The sequence below is a fragment of the Oculina patagonica genome, chromosome 4 (genome assembly GCF_052425735.1).
Source record: "Oculina patagonica isolate OP01 chromosome 4, crgOcupat, whole genome shotgun sequence".
Lineage (NCBI taxonomy): Eukaryota > Metazoa > Cnidaria > Anthozoa > Scleractinia > Oculinidae > Oculina > Oculina patagonica.
Genome location: NC_135761.1, coordinates 35,905,358 through 35,919,640, shown reverse-complemented (window position 1 = coordinate 35,919,640; position 14,283 = coordinate 35,905,358). Strand labels below are relative to the sequence as shown.

The 14,283-nt window shown below is 38.3% G+C and overlaps 1 protein-coding gene across 1 annotated transcript; it reads right to left on the bottom strand.

The window, feature by feature from the left end:
• Positions 1–4,656: 4,656 nt before the first annotated feature.
• LOC144648377 (uncharacterized) lies at positions 4,657–5,826 on the bottom strand. The gene is made up of 2 exons (XM_078507956.1): positions 5,817–5,826; positions 4,657–5,270 (listed from the first exon to the last, which is right to left on the bottom strand). The coding sequence occupies exons 1-2, from the start codon at positions 5,824–5,826 to the stop codon at positions 4,657–4,659; spliced, it is 624 nt and encodes a 207-aa protein (XP_078364082.1).
• Positions 5,827–14,283: the final 8,457 nt, after the last annotated feature.

Genomic DNA, 14,283 nt, shown 5'->3' with positions numbered 1-14,283 from the left:
GCTGGATAAAGGTTGCAAGAATAATGTCACGAGGGGAAAAGTCATGCAAGCAATAAGTGGCAAGTGTAATGGGGTAATCTTTAACAAGAAGAATCCAACATACATGTATTACAAAGTTAAGATTTTTTATTTGATATTATGAAACGTCAGATAGTTTTTGTGTGTTTCTGTATCTTTTTTAATTAGATTGCTACAATTAAACTTATTGAGCGCCGACCGGGCAAAGCTTGTATGTGTCACAGTTTGACAAGACGAGAGAACGGTAAGTTAAACGTTTCTCTTCGACACGGCTAGCGTGCCATTTTGCACACTTGAATTGCATGCTATTGACACGCTGGCGTGCCATTTCACACAGTACAGTGCTCGACACGCAACATTGTTCTATAAGACACGCGCCTTTTTTATTGTGCGCTACTAATAAGAGAAAATTTTTAATCAGGCGCCCCTTTTGACACGCTGCTTAGAAGCTGGTGTGTCATTTTGCACACTGCCTATTGTTTAGCGTGCCCATGCATTCACCTCTTTTCCTGTTTTCCCGCGGAGGGTAACATATATTACAATACTGTTTTAAACAGCTTACAAAACCATTTCAAGCATTCAAAAACTATATAAAAAATATAGTTTAAATGCATATTTTTAATATGTTTTTCTAAACCAGTTTAAAAATAGTTTTCAAAAACACTTTCAAAACAGATTTAAAATAGTGTTGTGTTTTGTAAGGCATCTTTGCGTTCTGTAATTATTTACTTTTTTCTTGCAAAATAAGCATGCTATTTGCTAAAAATGGTGAAAAATTTAATAAGTGCCCAGCCTCAAATTAGCGCCCACCTCAAATAAGCGCCCACTCTCAAGGTCCAAAAATTTAATAAGCACCCAGGGCGCTTAAACGAATAAATATGGTAATCGAAACCCCTGTTTGTGTAGTAGATTTAAAAATTTAAAAAACGGCTTGGTACATGTATCTCAATTAACTATGTTGAAAAATGATTTTAACATAATTTTTTACTACTTTGAATTAATTTTAGGCAAAACATTCAATCGTATTGTTGAGGACAACGAACAAACAGCAAAAGAACTTTTGCAGAGGACATAAGTCCATTCCACCATTCCTTTTGATGTCAATGGACATCTTTGCCCGTTGAGGTACTCTGACAGAACCAACCCAGCTACCTGACTACTTAGAACTCTTGAATGAAAAGTAAAGTGAGTTGTTGTTTCTGATATCAAATACAATTTTTATAAGTGTCTGTATTAAGAGAAATGTATAATCCTGGTGGTAGTTTATAGTAAAATCAGAGCACCATATCAGAGAAATAAATTGAAAAATAGATAAATTTTAATGTCCCATTTTTAACGAACAGGTATCTTCTGTTTTGACTGACATTTTGGAGTGGAGGGCACTATCGTGGGGCAGTTGCAGTAAATGGATATGGCATCACTATGACGGATTATGGGAGAGAAACAACAAATGGCACGGACTGAGGACCCTTCCCCTCCAAATGACTTCATACTCTTACACTGTGTTTATATCCTTACACTCCTTCTTATTAAAGCGTGAACACTTAAAATATGTCTGGAATGTTCTTTGTGTTGTAACCAATCACATGCGAGACCTTCAGACCACAGAAACCACAGACAGCGAATGGGTTTCCATAGGCTACTCTGTCTCGAAAAAAAAAATTGGAGGAGGAGGAGGACTTTTTTGAGAACTAAAATGTAACTTTTATTCCTTCATATTGAGAGCCACATCCAGAACATGGTTTTAGGGATTATACAAAAAAAATTACGGTTACTCAAGCGACGTTGCAGTCGTTCGACACGGTTGAACTGCGTTGCAAGACACAACTAAAAAATAACAGATGAACTATAACGATAAAATAAGGTACATAAATAAAGGTAGCATACTGAACCTCGATGTTGATTTTGATAGACCATGGAGTTCCACATATTGAGGCAAACGCTTCCGTGATATGAAGGGTGCAAACTGCAAAGACCGCCAACGAAGATTACCGGTACTTGAAATGTTGGTATTATTTGCACAAAGTAATCCCCCACCCCAATTTTCGCTACTTCCTTCCCAAATACGTTTTATCTGACACATAACTATTTGATATTAGGGCGATTACATGCAATGGGAAGCGAGCGGCAAGCAGACTTCGGAACAACCGACCTGACATGAAGTCTCGCGAGGGAATGCCTTTTTCACCTGATATGCATACTACGCAAAAGGAAAGTGAATATCCCGCCATCTCTTTCCGCTAATACAACAGATATAATAAACGGACCTGCCTCCCAGAAGTCCGTCGTTTACTTGTCCATAAATGCGCATACTAGAAAGCCTAGGGATATGTAACGCTGCTATATACACAGTGGTCAATACAAATCTATAAATATAACATGTACTTTTTGTTTTCGTAGATAAATTTTCACAACAACTTGAAACATTCAACTTTATTTTAAACCTTGTAATTTCAGTTTCCTATCATTCACACTTGCAAAGTTACATGTATGTCAAGAGGAAATTTCTAACAGAAAAAGCAGGGAAACAGTATCTCCAACACCTTCGGTTTGCTTGCAGAACACAATGCTTATATCCTTTGATGTAGCCCGATCCCAAGTTAAAGCAAAAAAGTACACCTTGAGATGTTACTACTAAATCTCAACACAAAGTTGTTAACGGCTTAACAATAATATTACAACCTGTATGGATGGAATCGCACTGACATGTTTGAATGTGCTCCACTGTTGTTTACTAGACTGAAACCCGCACCATGAAATGAATTTTCGGGCGGGTTAACATGCGAAGAATTTGAAGTTATCGATGCACTTACTTGGCCTTTAGAGGTATCAATTAGGTATGGCAAACGCCAATCTTCGGACTCTGGGGGAACCTTATTTTCTAGAGCTTTCTGTAGGTAAAGCAGATCTTTGTCAAGTTCTTGACGGTTTAGAGATTTCACTGGATTCAGGCGTTTCAGGCGCGGCCGCATAATAGCGAAAAAATTCCCGCGAGAACGTTGTAGCTGCATAATAAACTGATCCAGAGTTTGCTTAGCAGTTTCCTTGTTTTTCCTCAATAAGGTTAGCATTTTTTGCGTTTCGCTAATTGATTTTCCCAGTTCAGGATGTCTGTCTTTCAATTTACATTTCGTGTGAGAATCACAAGCTACACCGCGGCAATTGTTTTTGTTATGGCCAGGCTGATGACAATTACTGCAAATTCTTCCACGGGTCACTTACTGTAGCAAATCATTCTCGCCTTTGAGCTTTGCCAAGTGTTCTTCTGCACTTGTGCACTGTGCCTCCAAAAAAGTTACATTATCAACAAGTTCCTTTTTACGGCGGTCGAGAGGAGAATCGATCTCGCTTGCTGCGCTTGTAGTTGTGCTGCTTGTGTATGATGCAGTTGTCGCTCCTTTGGCTGGCCAAGTTTGCTGTCGTTTGCTAAATTCGAGTTGTTTTGGCATCAAATGTGCACTACTGTCTTGCGATTTGATTCGTCGCAGTTCTTGGTCCAGCGCTCGCTTTTCCGCGAGAAGCAAACGTTTCGGCGATGAGAATATGTAGTCTAGATCGCCGTCCTGTAGGTACTGTAAGGATTTGCGCGTTGAAAATCCCCGAGATTCAAATTCCTCTGCCAACCTTTCTGTTCCTGGTATCCCCATTGACATTAACCACTCTTTAACCTCGGACATTTTCGTTTTCTTCTCAACAGTGAACAGAGGGCTAGTGTAAAAATTCTCCCGCGCACTCGATAACAATGTGTATTTTTAGTTGCACAAGAAAGGCGGGAAATAAATATCAGACTTGTCTCATTGACAGCTGTCACAATTGTCTGGGTTTGTCTCGCTTTTATGTCTACTTTCTAGTCACGCAATATTGCTGTTTCTGAATTTTACTAAAGCGGTCAGGCTAGTAAGTAAGATGAGCAAAGTTGTCATCAACAACTGTGTTATGAAAGGGCAACACGCTTACAATCATGTAGTGAACGTGGGAGATACTTACGAGTGTCTTCCAGAAAGGAATAATTTGCACGATGGGAAAGCGATTGCAGTGCGAAGTGCTTCAAATGAAATCATTGGACACATGCCTATAAATTTATGCGACTACGTGACGGACCTCTTCTCCCGTTTTCTGGGAAAATTAATAATGCTGTGGTAAGTGCTCAAACATCATTCATGATATCAATTAGTTGACAAGTGTTGGGAAGAAGAACTGTCTAACATGCATAAACTAGGTTTTATGAAACTTAAATTTTGAAAAATTGAACCCTATATGACCGGGTTGTCATAAGTATATAAATATATTTTGCTTGGCCCTACCCCGTGGGAACCTTAAGATTTTTTTATTTTCTTTTTAGCCAAATAACAACCTTGCCTGTACCAAGCCGTGCACCCTGGCCCTGGATGTGGGAGCCAAGTGGAGGCATTGTCGTACCGTGTAATTACATCGTCTTCTGTGATCCAAAAGATCATTTACTAGTATACCAAACGTTACATACAGCAATGGTTTTTGCACCTGGCTCATACGTGACTATTGCATCTTAAACTTTAATTAATGGAATAGCTGTGTTCACTGCTTTTCTGGTCTGGAAATGAGCACACTGTTGCTGTTCTAATACTTCAATGAAATTACTCTTCATCATGTATAAAGAAATCAAATGTAACCACAGTGCTTGAAATAAGATAAGCTGTTTTGCTGAGTAATACAAGAAATTCCCTCTGCAATGGCAATTCTGGTTTCTTGCTCAGCAAAGAAAGGAAAACGACGAAGAAAACTTTTCAACTGGTTGAAGCATAGTTCACATGTATTTAAATGAGGGCAATAAGGAGGCTGAAACAGTAAACGTACTCCAAACTCATCGAACATATCTCTGAGCATCCCTTCTGTAAAATGCCCGTGGTGGAAGCCGCAGTTGTCCATGACGACTGTGTCTCCTCTCTCTAAAACAACACTCCCATCAGGATTGTTCATAGTTAAGACATCTTCAAAAAATAAAAGCAATTCATCTCCATTTGAGGGACCGTCTAATATGTTATAATGATCAACACGCAAGGCTGAATGCATTAAGTTAACCGTGTAGTTTGCATTAGACGCGTATCTTTGAAATTCAAATGCCTTCTCTCCGATATAGGAGTTGCCGTATTTACGATTTCCCTCAGTTCGGATCACGCTTGCTTCATCGAAGAAATGCAATGTGCTTGGATCTAGTCGGCTGATTTCGTCAAGATATGCGTTTTGACTGTCTACGTTTGGACCTCTAGTTGACTCTAAAGGAACAGGAGTAATTTTTTCTTAGTCATCACGAGTTCCTTTTGAAAAAATCGGCTAATGGATGCGCGTGACGGTATTTCTCCAGGTAAACAGACACCATCCAACAATAGTCTTCTTTGAAGTTCTTCACTATACAGGCTTGGCTGACTTAGTTTTTCAACTTCAAGGTAAGAGCAAACATCATCATGCAGAACCGAATGTTTACGTCCACTAAGGGCATTTCGCGGTACAGAGTAATTGTTTTCATTGTACTCTTTTATAACTTTCGTAATGAATCCGGTGCTAACTCGTGCTTGCGCGCTTATTTGTCTGATTGAGAGACCGTTGTTGTGCAGATCTAAAACGTTTTCCCTGATCACTTGAGGATATGACTTTCCCATGTCGTAGACTTGGCCATGTCGATTTTCCCTCACGCATACATTTGCTAACAAAAAAATAAATAAAACGAAAAAAGTAAAACTCCCTCTTCTAACGAAAAAAAATAGTGTTTACATCTGCTACGGTAATAGCAGTGCGATAAAAATCAGAGAACACTCGCTTACCTTGCAACATTGTAACTTGCGATCTTGCGTAACTGAAAATTTTGATCGTTACAAATTTTGAAAATTCGCGCGCCAACTCAGGCGGAACTGTCGCGTCGGCGGCCTGCGCGCATCACTAAAAATCGCTCAATAAAACCTTTTTTTTTGGCTAGTAGACTGCATGTTTTTTTTTCAAATGAAATGGGGAACAGCAGTTATTTACTAGTAAATTCCTGCAAAGAAAGATTAATGTGTCTTTTGGAACAAAACAAGAGCCTTTTTTTCCGTGACCGATTCGAGACCAATGGAAACCCATTCGATGTCTGTGGTTTCTGTGGTCTGAAGGTCTCGCATGTGATTGGTTACAACACAAAGAACATTCCAGACATATTTTAAGTGTTCATGCTTTAATAAGAAGGAGTGTAATGTGAAACCTTATAAATTTTAATCTTTGAAACGAACGCAAAATTAAAGAACAATCAACACTTTATTTTTACAACTTTATACTTTTCAGATCATTCAATGGCTAACGGGTTTAAGCCATCATTTGGACGATTGGGAGGTGATTACCATCGACTCACCCACATAGGGAAAAGGCTTGGCTAGAAAATCAAATAGTGTTCCAAAGCTATATTGAAAATACAACATATCCAGAAAAGGAAACAGTTTATGGGAAGCCCTCATGAAATCCTACTGAAGAACCCGGCTTATTGCACTGCGACCAAGTCCACACCAAGAGCTGAAAGTAGGACCACAGGGAAAACCTCAAAGCAATTCATACCATTGCTGAGATCTTAACCAGCAGCAAAAAGTTACTGTTATTATATGCATCTAGTCTTTGGCGAGACACCAAACAAGTTTACCTACTGTGAGGACATCACTGTCTTCTTAGGGAGATCTGACTACAGACACGTGTTCATAATAGATTGCAAACTATCCTCTGCTCAAACGCTCAAGACACCACAAATAATTGAAATAGATGGCAATAAGACCAAAGCGGCTGGGTTTCGTGGGAGGCTGCTGTCGCTTCGGCGGCGTACCGGGATGGATGGCGCAGTTTTCTGGTCGGCCTCAAGCGTCCTCATGGGCCCGACGAGGATAAGTAAGACCAAAGTAATTGTAAAAATATCTGTCTGCGCCGGAGTTAAAGTCTGTGGTGCTGCAGATTGCAACTATATGCACAGAGAAACCAACTGTTGTAGGTCCCATGGAGAAATGCACCCTCTAGAAAAATTAGGAGACTTCCGATAAACATATCTAATGTAAAACCAAAACAAGAAAATGATAATCGAAGATGGGTCAGTACTTTAAGCCTAGGTCAGGAAGCCCATAACCATGTCAAGTCCAGTCCGTGGAAGTAACCTGAAACCCTCGTAGCAAATCTTGAAGGCGCTGTAATTCTGAATCTAAGCGTGCTATCAAGATGGTTTGCAAGAAATTATTTACAGATTAATGTTGCCATTGGGCCATCGTCATACGAGTACAACGTAATGGTACGTCTTTATAAGGCGTATGTGAATGAATGAATGAATGATATAGGTGCTTATATAGCGCATTTACAAAGCTCAATGCGCTTCACAGTTAGAATTTTATTGGATGAGACCGGACATCAGCATACCAGGTGCCTTTGGCAGCCGCTATCCGTCCATGTATATGATCTCATCACACCACCCAACCCATAGAATAGAAACAGACCACAACACCGGGAACTTTATGCCCTCCACATTTGGAGTATTGCAGTCCTCTTCTTTTGGGTGTTGGTAACGCGGAGGCTAGTAAAATGGAGAGCACTAATTATTAGATATTAAGATCTATTCTAGGCTATTCAAAGACTGTGTCATACGACACTCTTTCAAGATAAGCTGATATTAAGTCAATAGAGCAATGCAGAGAATTTCAATCATTAGTTCTGCTGTACAAGTGCTTATACAATCAGGGAGCACCTTATATTAGTGAGTTTTTTAATTTTAAAAATGTTCTGTATAATTTGCGTGGACTCATCACAAGGCTGGAACTCCTTTCCTTTAATATGGAATGGTTGCACAGATCTTTTGTAATTATAACCTGCAAACTGTGGAATGCGTTGCCTCCGACAATAAGAGAATCAAAGGACGTTGTGACATTAAATTTTTTAAGCGATCTCTTAACGCCGTACCTTTTTAACCTGTAATTTGTGACATTTAAATTATTATATATTTTATTTTTTACTTGTAAATATTTATTGTAATTATCGATGGTAATTTTTAACGTTTTAGAGAATTTCAAATATACTTTTTTATTTCTACTTATATTAAATGTTTATTTTTACACACATACACATTCTTATGAGAACACTGTGTACTCCTAAGTGTCACTTGTATAATTAAAATTTGATTTGATTTGATTTGATTTGGAACCATCCAAAAAGGCTAAAGATTTACAAAAAGGTAAAAATTATATATATTTTAATAAAATAGTGAATGCATCCTTGCCAATTGTAAAGTTATCACCCACAGTACCTTTTGCATACAGAAATCATTGTATGGTAAACACATTATATATCTTGAGAATTACACATTTCAGTGTGTGGTATAACTCGATTCTTTACAAGTCTTGCAGTTTATTGGAGTAAATGGCATTATGAATAAATACAGGAAAAGGAACAACATGTAGAAATAAACAGAATATAACGTTTGTAAAAAATTTAAGATTGCAGTTTTACATAAAACATTATGCAGTTTAATATCTGTCCCTTTTGCAGGTCACAGGATGAAGTGTGTGCCCACCGAGAAGTCAATAGCTGTGGCAAACCTGGACAAAATCTGAAAAGTAAGAACTGACAATTTGAAAAGTTTTTTCTGCTATTTAAAAGCATGATAGATAAATAAATCGATTACAGGAATTATAACGGCCAATATAATGAGCATTTTGCATGCATCTTGCTGATATGCTCTGTAAAGAACCTTTTGCAGGGCCAGTAATTCGCCTTTGTCACACGTGCTTCATCTTGGGCCAAGCATATCGCCAAGCAACATAAACAATGGCAGATTGCAACAACAGTTGCAAAGACTTCTGGCACAAGAGCTTTATAATAAGTGTGCCTAATTATATGATCATTCATATAATTATTTTATTGTAAAACAAAAGTCTCCAGTGAAACAAAGTGTTGACAGAGGCTATAAGTTCTACAGTGGGAGACTGGGGAGACCGTCATGGTGGCTACACATTCATTTTGACGGTCCGGCAAATTAGGATCTTCTTGACAAATGATAAAATCATTTTAGCACTTGGAATGGAAAAAAGTTGCTCCTTTTGAGTCCTAAAGCAGTGGTGTTCTTTAACCGCCTTGTATGGGCGGTAAAAAGAAAAAATCAAAACGCGGTTCAAGTTCATCAGGCAACGAAGAAGACATGATGGCTGCTTTGAGCGTCGACAATGGTGAGAGCATTTACAGCGACCTCAAATACTCCATCGATAGTCTTAGAAAAATAGTGACAGAGGGCTTCGCAAAAGTACACACCGATTTAGACGTATTACGGGCAGAATTTAAAGCTGACATCGACCAAGTCAACTCGTTGATAAAGGACATTGGGAAGAGCTTGTCCTCCACGCAGAGTCAAGTAGAAGAACTCAAAGAACAGTTTCAAACGGAGCAGAAGGCACATTCAAAAGACTTGGACGCATTGAATAAAATGATTGTTGACCTGGAACGGAGATTGAAACAAGAAGTGGAAAACAATATTACTTTGGAACAATACACGCGGCGCGCAAACCTTCGTTTTAACAACATTGAAGAAGACGAACATGAAGACAGCAAAGTGGTGGTGTATAACATTCTGGAGAAAGAGCTTGGTGTCGATGTCTCAAACATCAGATTTCACGCGGTGCATCGAATTGGCAAGAAAACCGAAGGCATGTGTAGACCAATTATTGCAAGATTTGTGTGCCGGGAGGACCGAGATCGTGTGTGGTCAGTCAGAGGTAAGCTCAAAGAATCAATTTTTCACACTGATGCATATATAACTGAGGATTTTGCCAGAGCCATACAGGAGGAGCGGAAAATTTTGATTAAAGCTATGATGAAAGCTCGCGAAAGAGCATGGCCTCAACGACGCAAAAGTGAAGGGCCGATTTCTGTTTATAAACAATGAGAGATATGACTTTAAAAACATTCCCAAATACCTTAGGCAATCTCAGGAGTAGTACTCTTATTTACTACGATTATTTTTTATTTTTCACTTTGATATCAGACTAAACAAATTAGGCTGACTAGAAGCCCCGTTTTATACATTTGACACATTATATGTAATCTTCTCCCTACATTAATCCCTTCCAACTACAAAACAAATCAGATGTTCTCAGTTTAGAATATTTTTGGTTTTATTGGTAAGAAGTATTAAAATAACCGATAAATTCGAAAAAATAATAAGGAAAAACATTGTGTGGACCCCTGAGTAACCACCCACTTGAAGAATCCTGCTAGTGGATTCACTTATGAGAGAAAAACATTCATGCTGTACAATATTTTAATTTACAGTTTTATACTACAGGTTCTACAGAGCAGTTGCTTTTCGATGGTTGGCACGTTGGATTTTTGGGTACCTTGGCTGGGATAATACGAGACCTCTTCCCGCCTGTATCCACGAGAACATTAGACAGAGGTGGCCAACTAGCAGAACAACAGGATGCGTTCCTGCTGAGAGTCGGTGAATGGTTCCTTTAGGAGCCGCACTCCCACCCCCACTAATGCATATGAGCAGAATAGTGTAGGTCAAGTGTTTGAATTTGCTCTCTGAAGTACAAAACGGCCCTTTAGGAGTCACCAATCACTTTTTTTTACCAAATGCATGGAATTGTGGTCTGTGGTAAGATCAAAGGCGCAAAGAATTCAGTTTTCTCCCGCCTTAAACCACTCCAGCCTCTGTTCTCAAACGTTTTCAGCCGCAGAACACAATGGTAAACTTCGCAATCTTTACAGTGGCACAAGAAAAATGCTGTGGAGTGACCAAAATGTCCACTTATGATCTTGATGCTTACCAAAAAAAGAGAGGAAAAAGTCGAAGAGGACAGAAACCTTTGTGTGGTCCCTGAAAAAACAGGAATTCTGAAATTGGGGAAAGAACAGGGTGTTTACTTCCATGTCAATGTAGCTTGTGTCAGAAAAGGAAATTGCAGGTGCTGGTTTTAACGGGTCCCAATTACACATCCATCCCATTGTCACGGAACACCTGACTCATGAGCACAAATATTTTCTGTACCAGCAGCTGAACATTTCGCCAGAAAATTAATATTCAATGTAATCTATGTCTCAAGGGTGGAATAAGCACTAGTTCATTTGTGCTCAGGGTGGAGTTGGGTGAAGTGAGCTGGGGAGGGGTGTGTATTCAATGTAAAACCAAAACAAGAAAATGATAATCGGAGATGGATCGGTACTTTAAGCCTAGATCAGAATGCCCATAACCATGCCAAGCCCAGTCCGTGGAAGTTAATGGCAACCCTCATGGCTGATCTTGAAGGCGCTGTTATTTTGGACCCATCCAAAAATATTTTGGATGGGCAATTAAATTATATTTTTTATATTTTTTTAGTAAGATAGCGCAATGCACTATTGCCAATTGTAAAGTAGGCAGAAACATAACGGTAATCGCCCATAGCACTTTTTACATACAGAAATCAGGTGTATGGTAAACACAATACATATATCTTACAAGACTTGCAGTTCATTGGAGTAAATGGCATTATGAGTAAATACAGGTAAAGGAACAGCATGTAAAATTTAATGAACATGGATAGTGCCAATCACACTTGTACAATTTAAATTTTAATTTTTGTATATAATTCACACTTTTTAGATTTGTAATTTTAAATTTTATGATAGTAATTTTTTTATGCTTGTAAATTTTAGCCCTGTTATTTTATACTGGTCACCGATTGATACCAGTCAATCTTTATCTTTGATTGACTGACCGGTCTACCAGGATAAATAAAGTTATTATTATTAAAAATAAACAGAATAAAACGTTTGTAAAAAATTTAAGAGTGTGGTTTTACGGAAACATTATGCAGTTTAATATCTGTTTCTTTTGCAGGTCACGGGATGAAGTATGTGCCCAACGAGAAGTCAATCGCTGTGGCAAACCTGGACAAAATCAGAAAAGTAAGAAATGACATTTTGAAACGTTCTGGCAGTACTTGAGAAATGCATATGATGAGCAAGATCATACACTTTGAAAAAGGGGTTTAACAAGCAACAGATAAAACAAACATTAGGTGTGATTGAAAATTGTCTCTAATTTTTTTATGTGTTCAATAAAAACAATGAATGAAAACGATATATATACCGGTATATGAGGTCATACTGAATTTTCGCTTTGAAATAAGCTGATAACTGAAGATTAAAAATAAATTATCAATGCGCTGCCAATAGGGCATTTAGAGTTCTCTTTTGCCAAAGAGTAATAACAAGGCTAAGTGTGAAACCATTCATATGAAAATATTTTAAATGCATGCCAATCTTTATACAAAGCGAAATGATTTTGCACTGATACTCTTTAAAACAGAAGTCAAAGGCAAATAATGGACAACTTGGAATGTAAGTTTCAATTATTGTAACCCATAGAATAATTTTCACGTGTGCTCATTCGAAAAAGAACTGTTTGGTACACAATCAGATCACAGGTATCAGACATGACAATATATGCCATCCAAATTATATCTCTCATGATTATTCAGTGATGGACGAACTTTCCTCCAGAAATGATAGTATAACCTGTAAGTGATGTTTTTGGACGTAAAGTTATAAGTTTGTCGTTTTAACACGTTTTATATTTATTAAATGGCTGAATTTCGACTCTTCTTCTTCTAGAGCTACTACGGGAGCGTATTGAACTTAAACTATGGGACAAGTGCGACCAGTGTAACCGTCAATATTTACTTTGTGGAGTCTCGCACGCCGCAAGTATTCTTGTCATCTTCAACGCAATTTTTCTCAGTGCTGGATCTGTATGTTATAGGAATATCAAAAGAAGCAATTTCCTTATATTCTAAAGGTATTGAACCGAGTTTGGACGGTGGAGGGAGTTTTCTCATCGATTGCAAGGTTATGTAAACAAAGTGAATATGGCAGATTTTAATTTGTTCTCGTGTGCAATCCAAGGAGATACCCACCGGTTTGAAAGTAGAAAACGATACATTGAGGTAAGAAGATTACATTGATGTGCTTTTTTACTCCAATTTATGTTGAAACTTTTGAGTTTTATTCTCTTGTATTTACCTAAATTTTAACGTGTGAATAAAGACCTGAGTATGGTGTATTTCAGAAGCGCTGGCATGCTTAGAATTTTCGTAAAATTTTCCTCGTTTCGTCAGTGAACTAAATAAAGGTGTCTTAGAATTTGTGCCAAATAATATTCCGTCAAGTACATTTTTGTGGACAATGCGCGCTTCACAAAATGGTTGAAATTTAGCCCTTCGACTACCGTTGGCGGCCCCATGTCGTCCAAAATTCAATTTATGGTCTGTAGCAAAGCGAAAATAAAGAACTAGAAAATAATTTATTGCTTTTTTATATGTGTGGACCAAAGCCTTTTCACAGGCAAAAAATAAACAGAAACTTTCTTTTGGCGCGAAGTCAAGAGGACCGCTTTAAACGGGACTTCCACTTAACACTCCTTACTTTTCGATTTTTTGTGCTATCTAAAAACACCATAGATAAATAAATTGATTGCAGGAATTATTACAACCAATATTACGAGCATTGTGCGAGTTCAGTAAAAACACAAGAGGGAGGGGGCGATGGTAAACATTTCCTGTTAGTGTGTCGCTACTGAACTCTGTTAACAGATACCATTTCAGAATCTCTTATGCCTGATATAGAAAACAAGATTTGCAGTCAACGCGCTTCGTGGATGAACACAGAACTTTAAACATTTAAAAATATTTTGTTTGATGATTTCAAGACACCTGCACGAGTTTTGACTAAGAGTCGTCATGAATGTATGTGATGTCATACTATTGGTTGGGCAAGTCCTACACCGCTGCCACCAATGTAACGTGCCGAAATAAAGCACAGATCTTTCACGAAAATACACAAGTGTTATTATTCATACTCCCATCACTGCAAGACATCAGCAAAGGAACTTATTCCTTTACAAAGTGTCATGGCGGGCTGAGCAAACATCTTCAAGCTGGACAAAAAGACTAAAGAAGATCATCGTCCTGTTACATTTGATGACAACATGAAGCACGCTCAGGAAGAAGTTTCATTTTTTTCTAGTCTCGAACTGGAAGCTCTGGAGAAAACAGGCAAACGCAATACAAATGGTCCGGACATGACCATCCCTAGGACGACTCGGCAGTGATGCCAAATTGTGTTAGACTCTCTGACTAGCATTGTTAACACTCTTACGGAGATAGGTCAGGAGAAACTCCTAAACAGCATTTGTTTTGAGAGCATGACTACCTTGGGCTGACAATAATTTAGTTACAATAGTTACGTAAAAAGTGTATC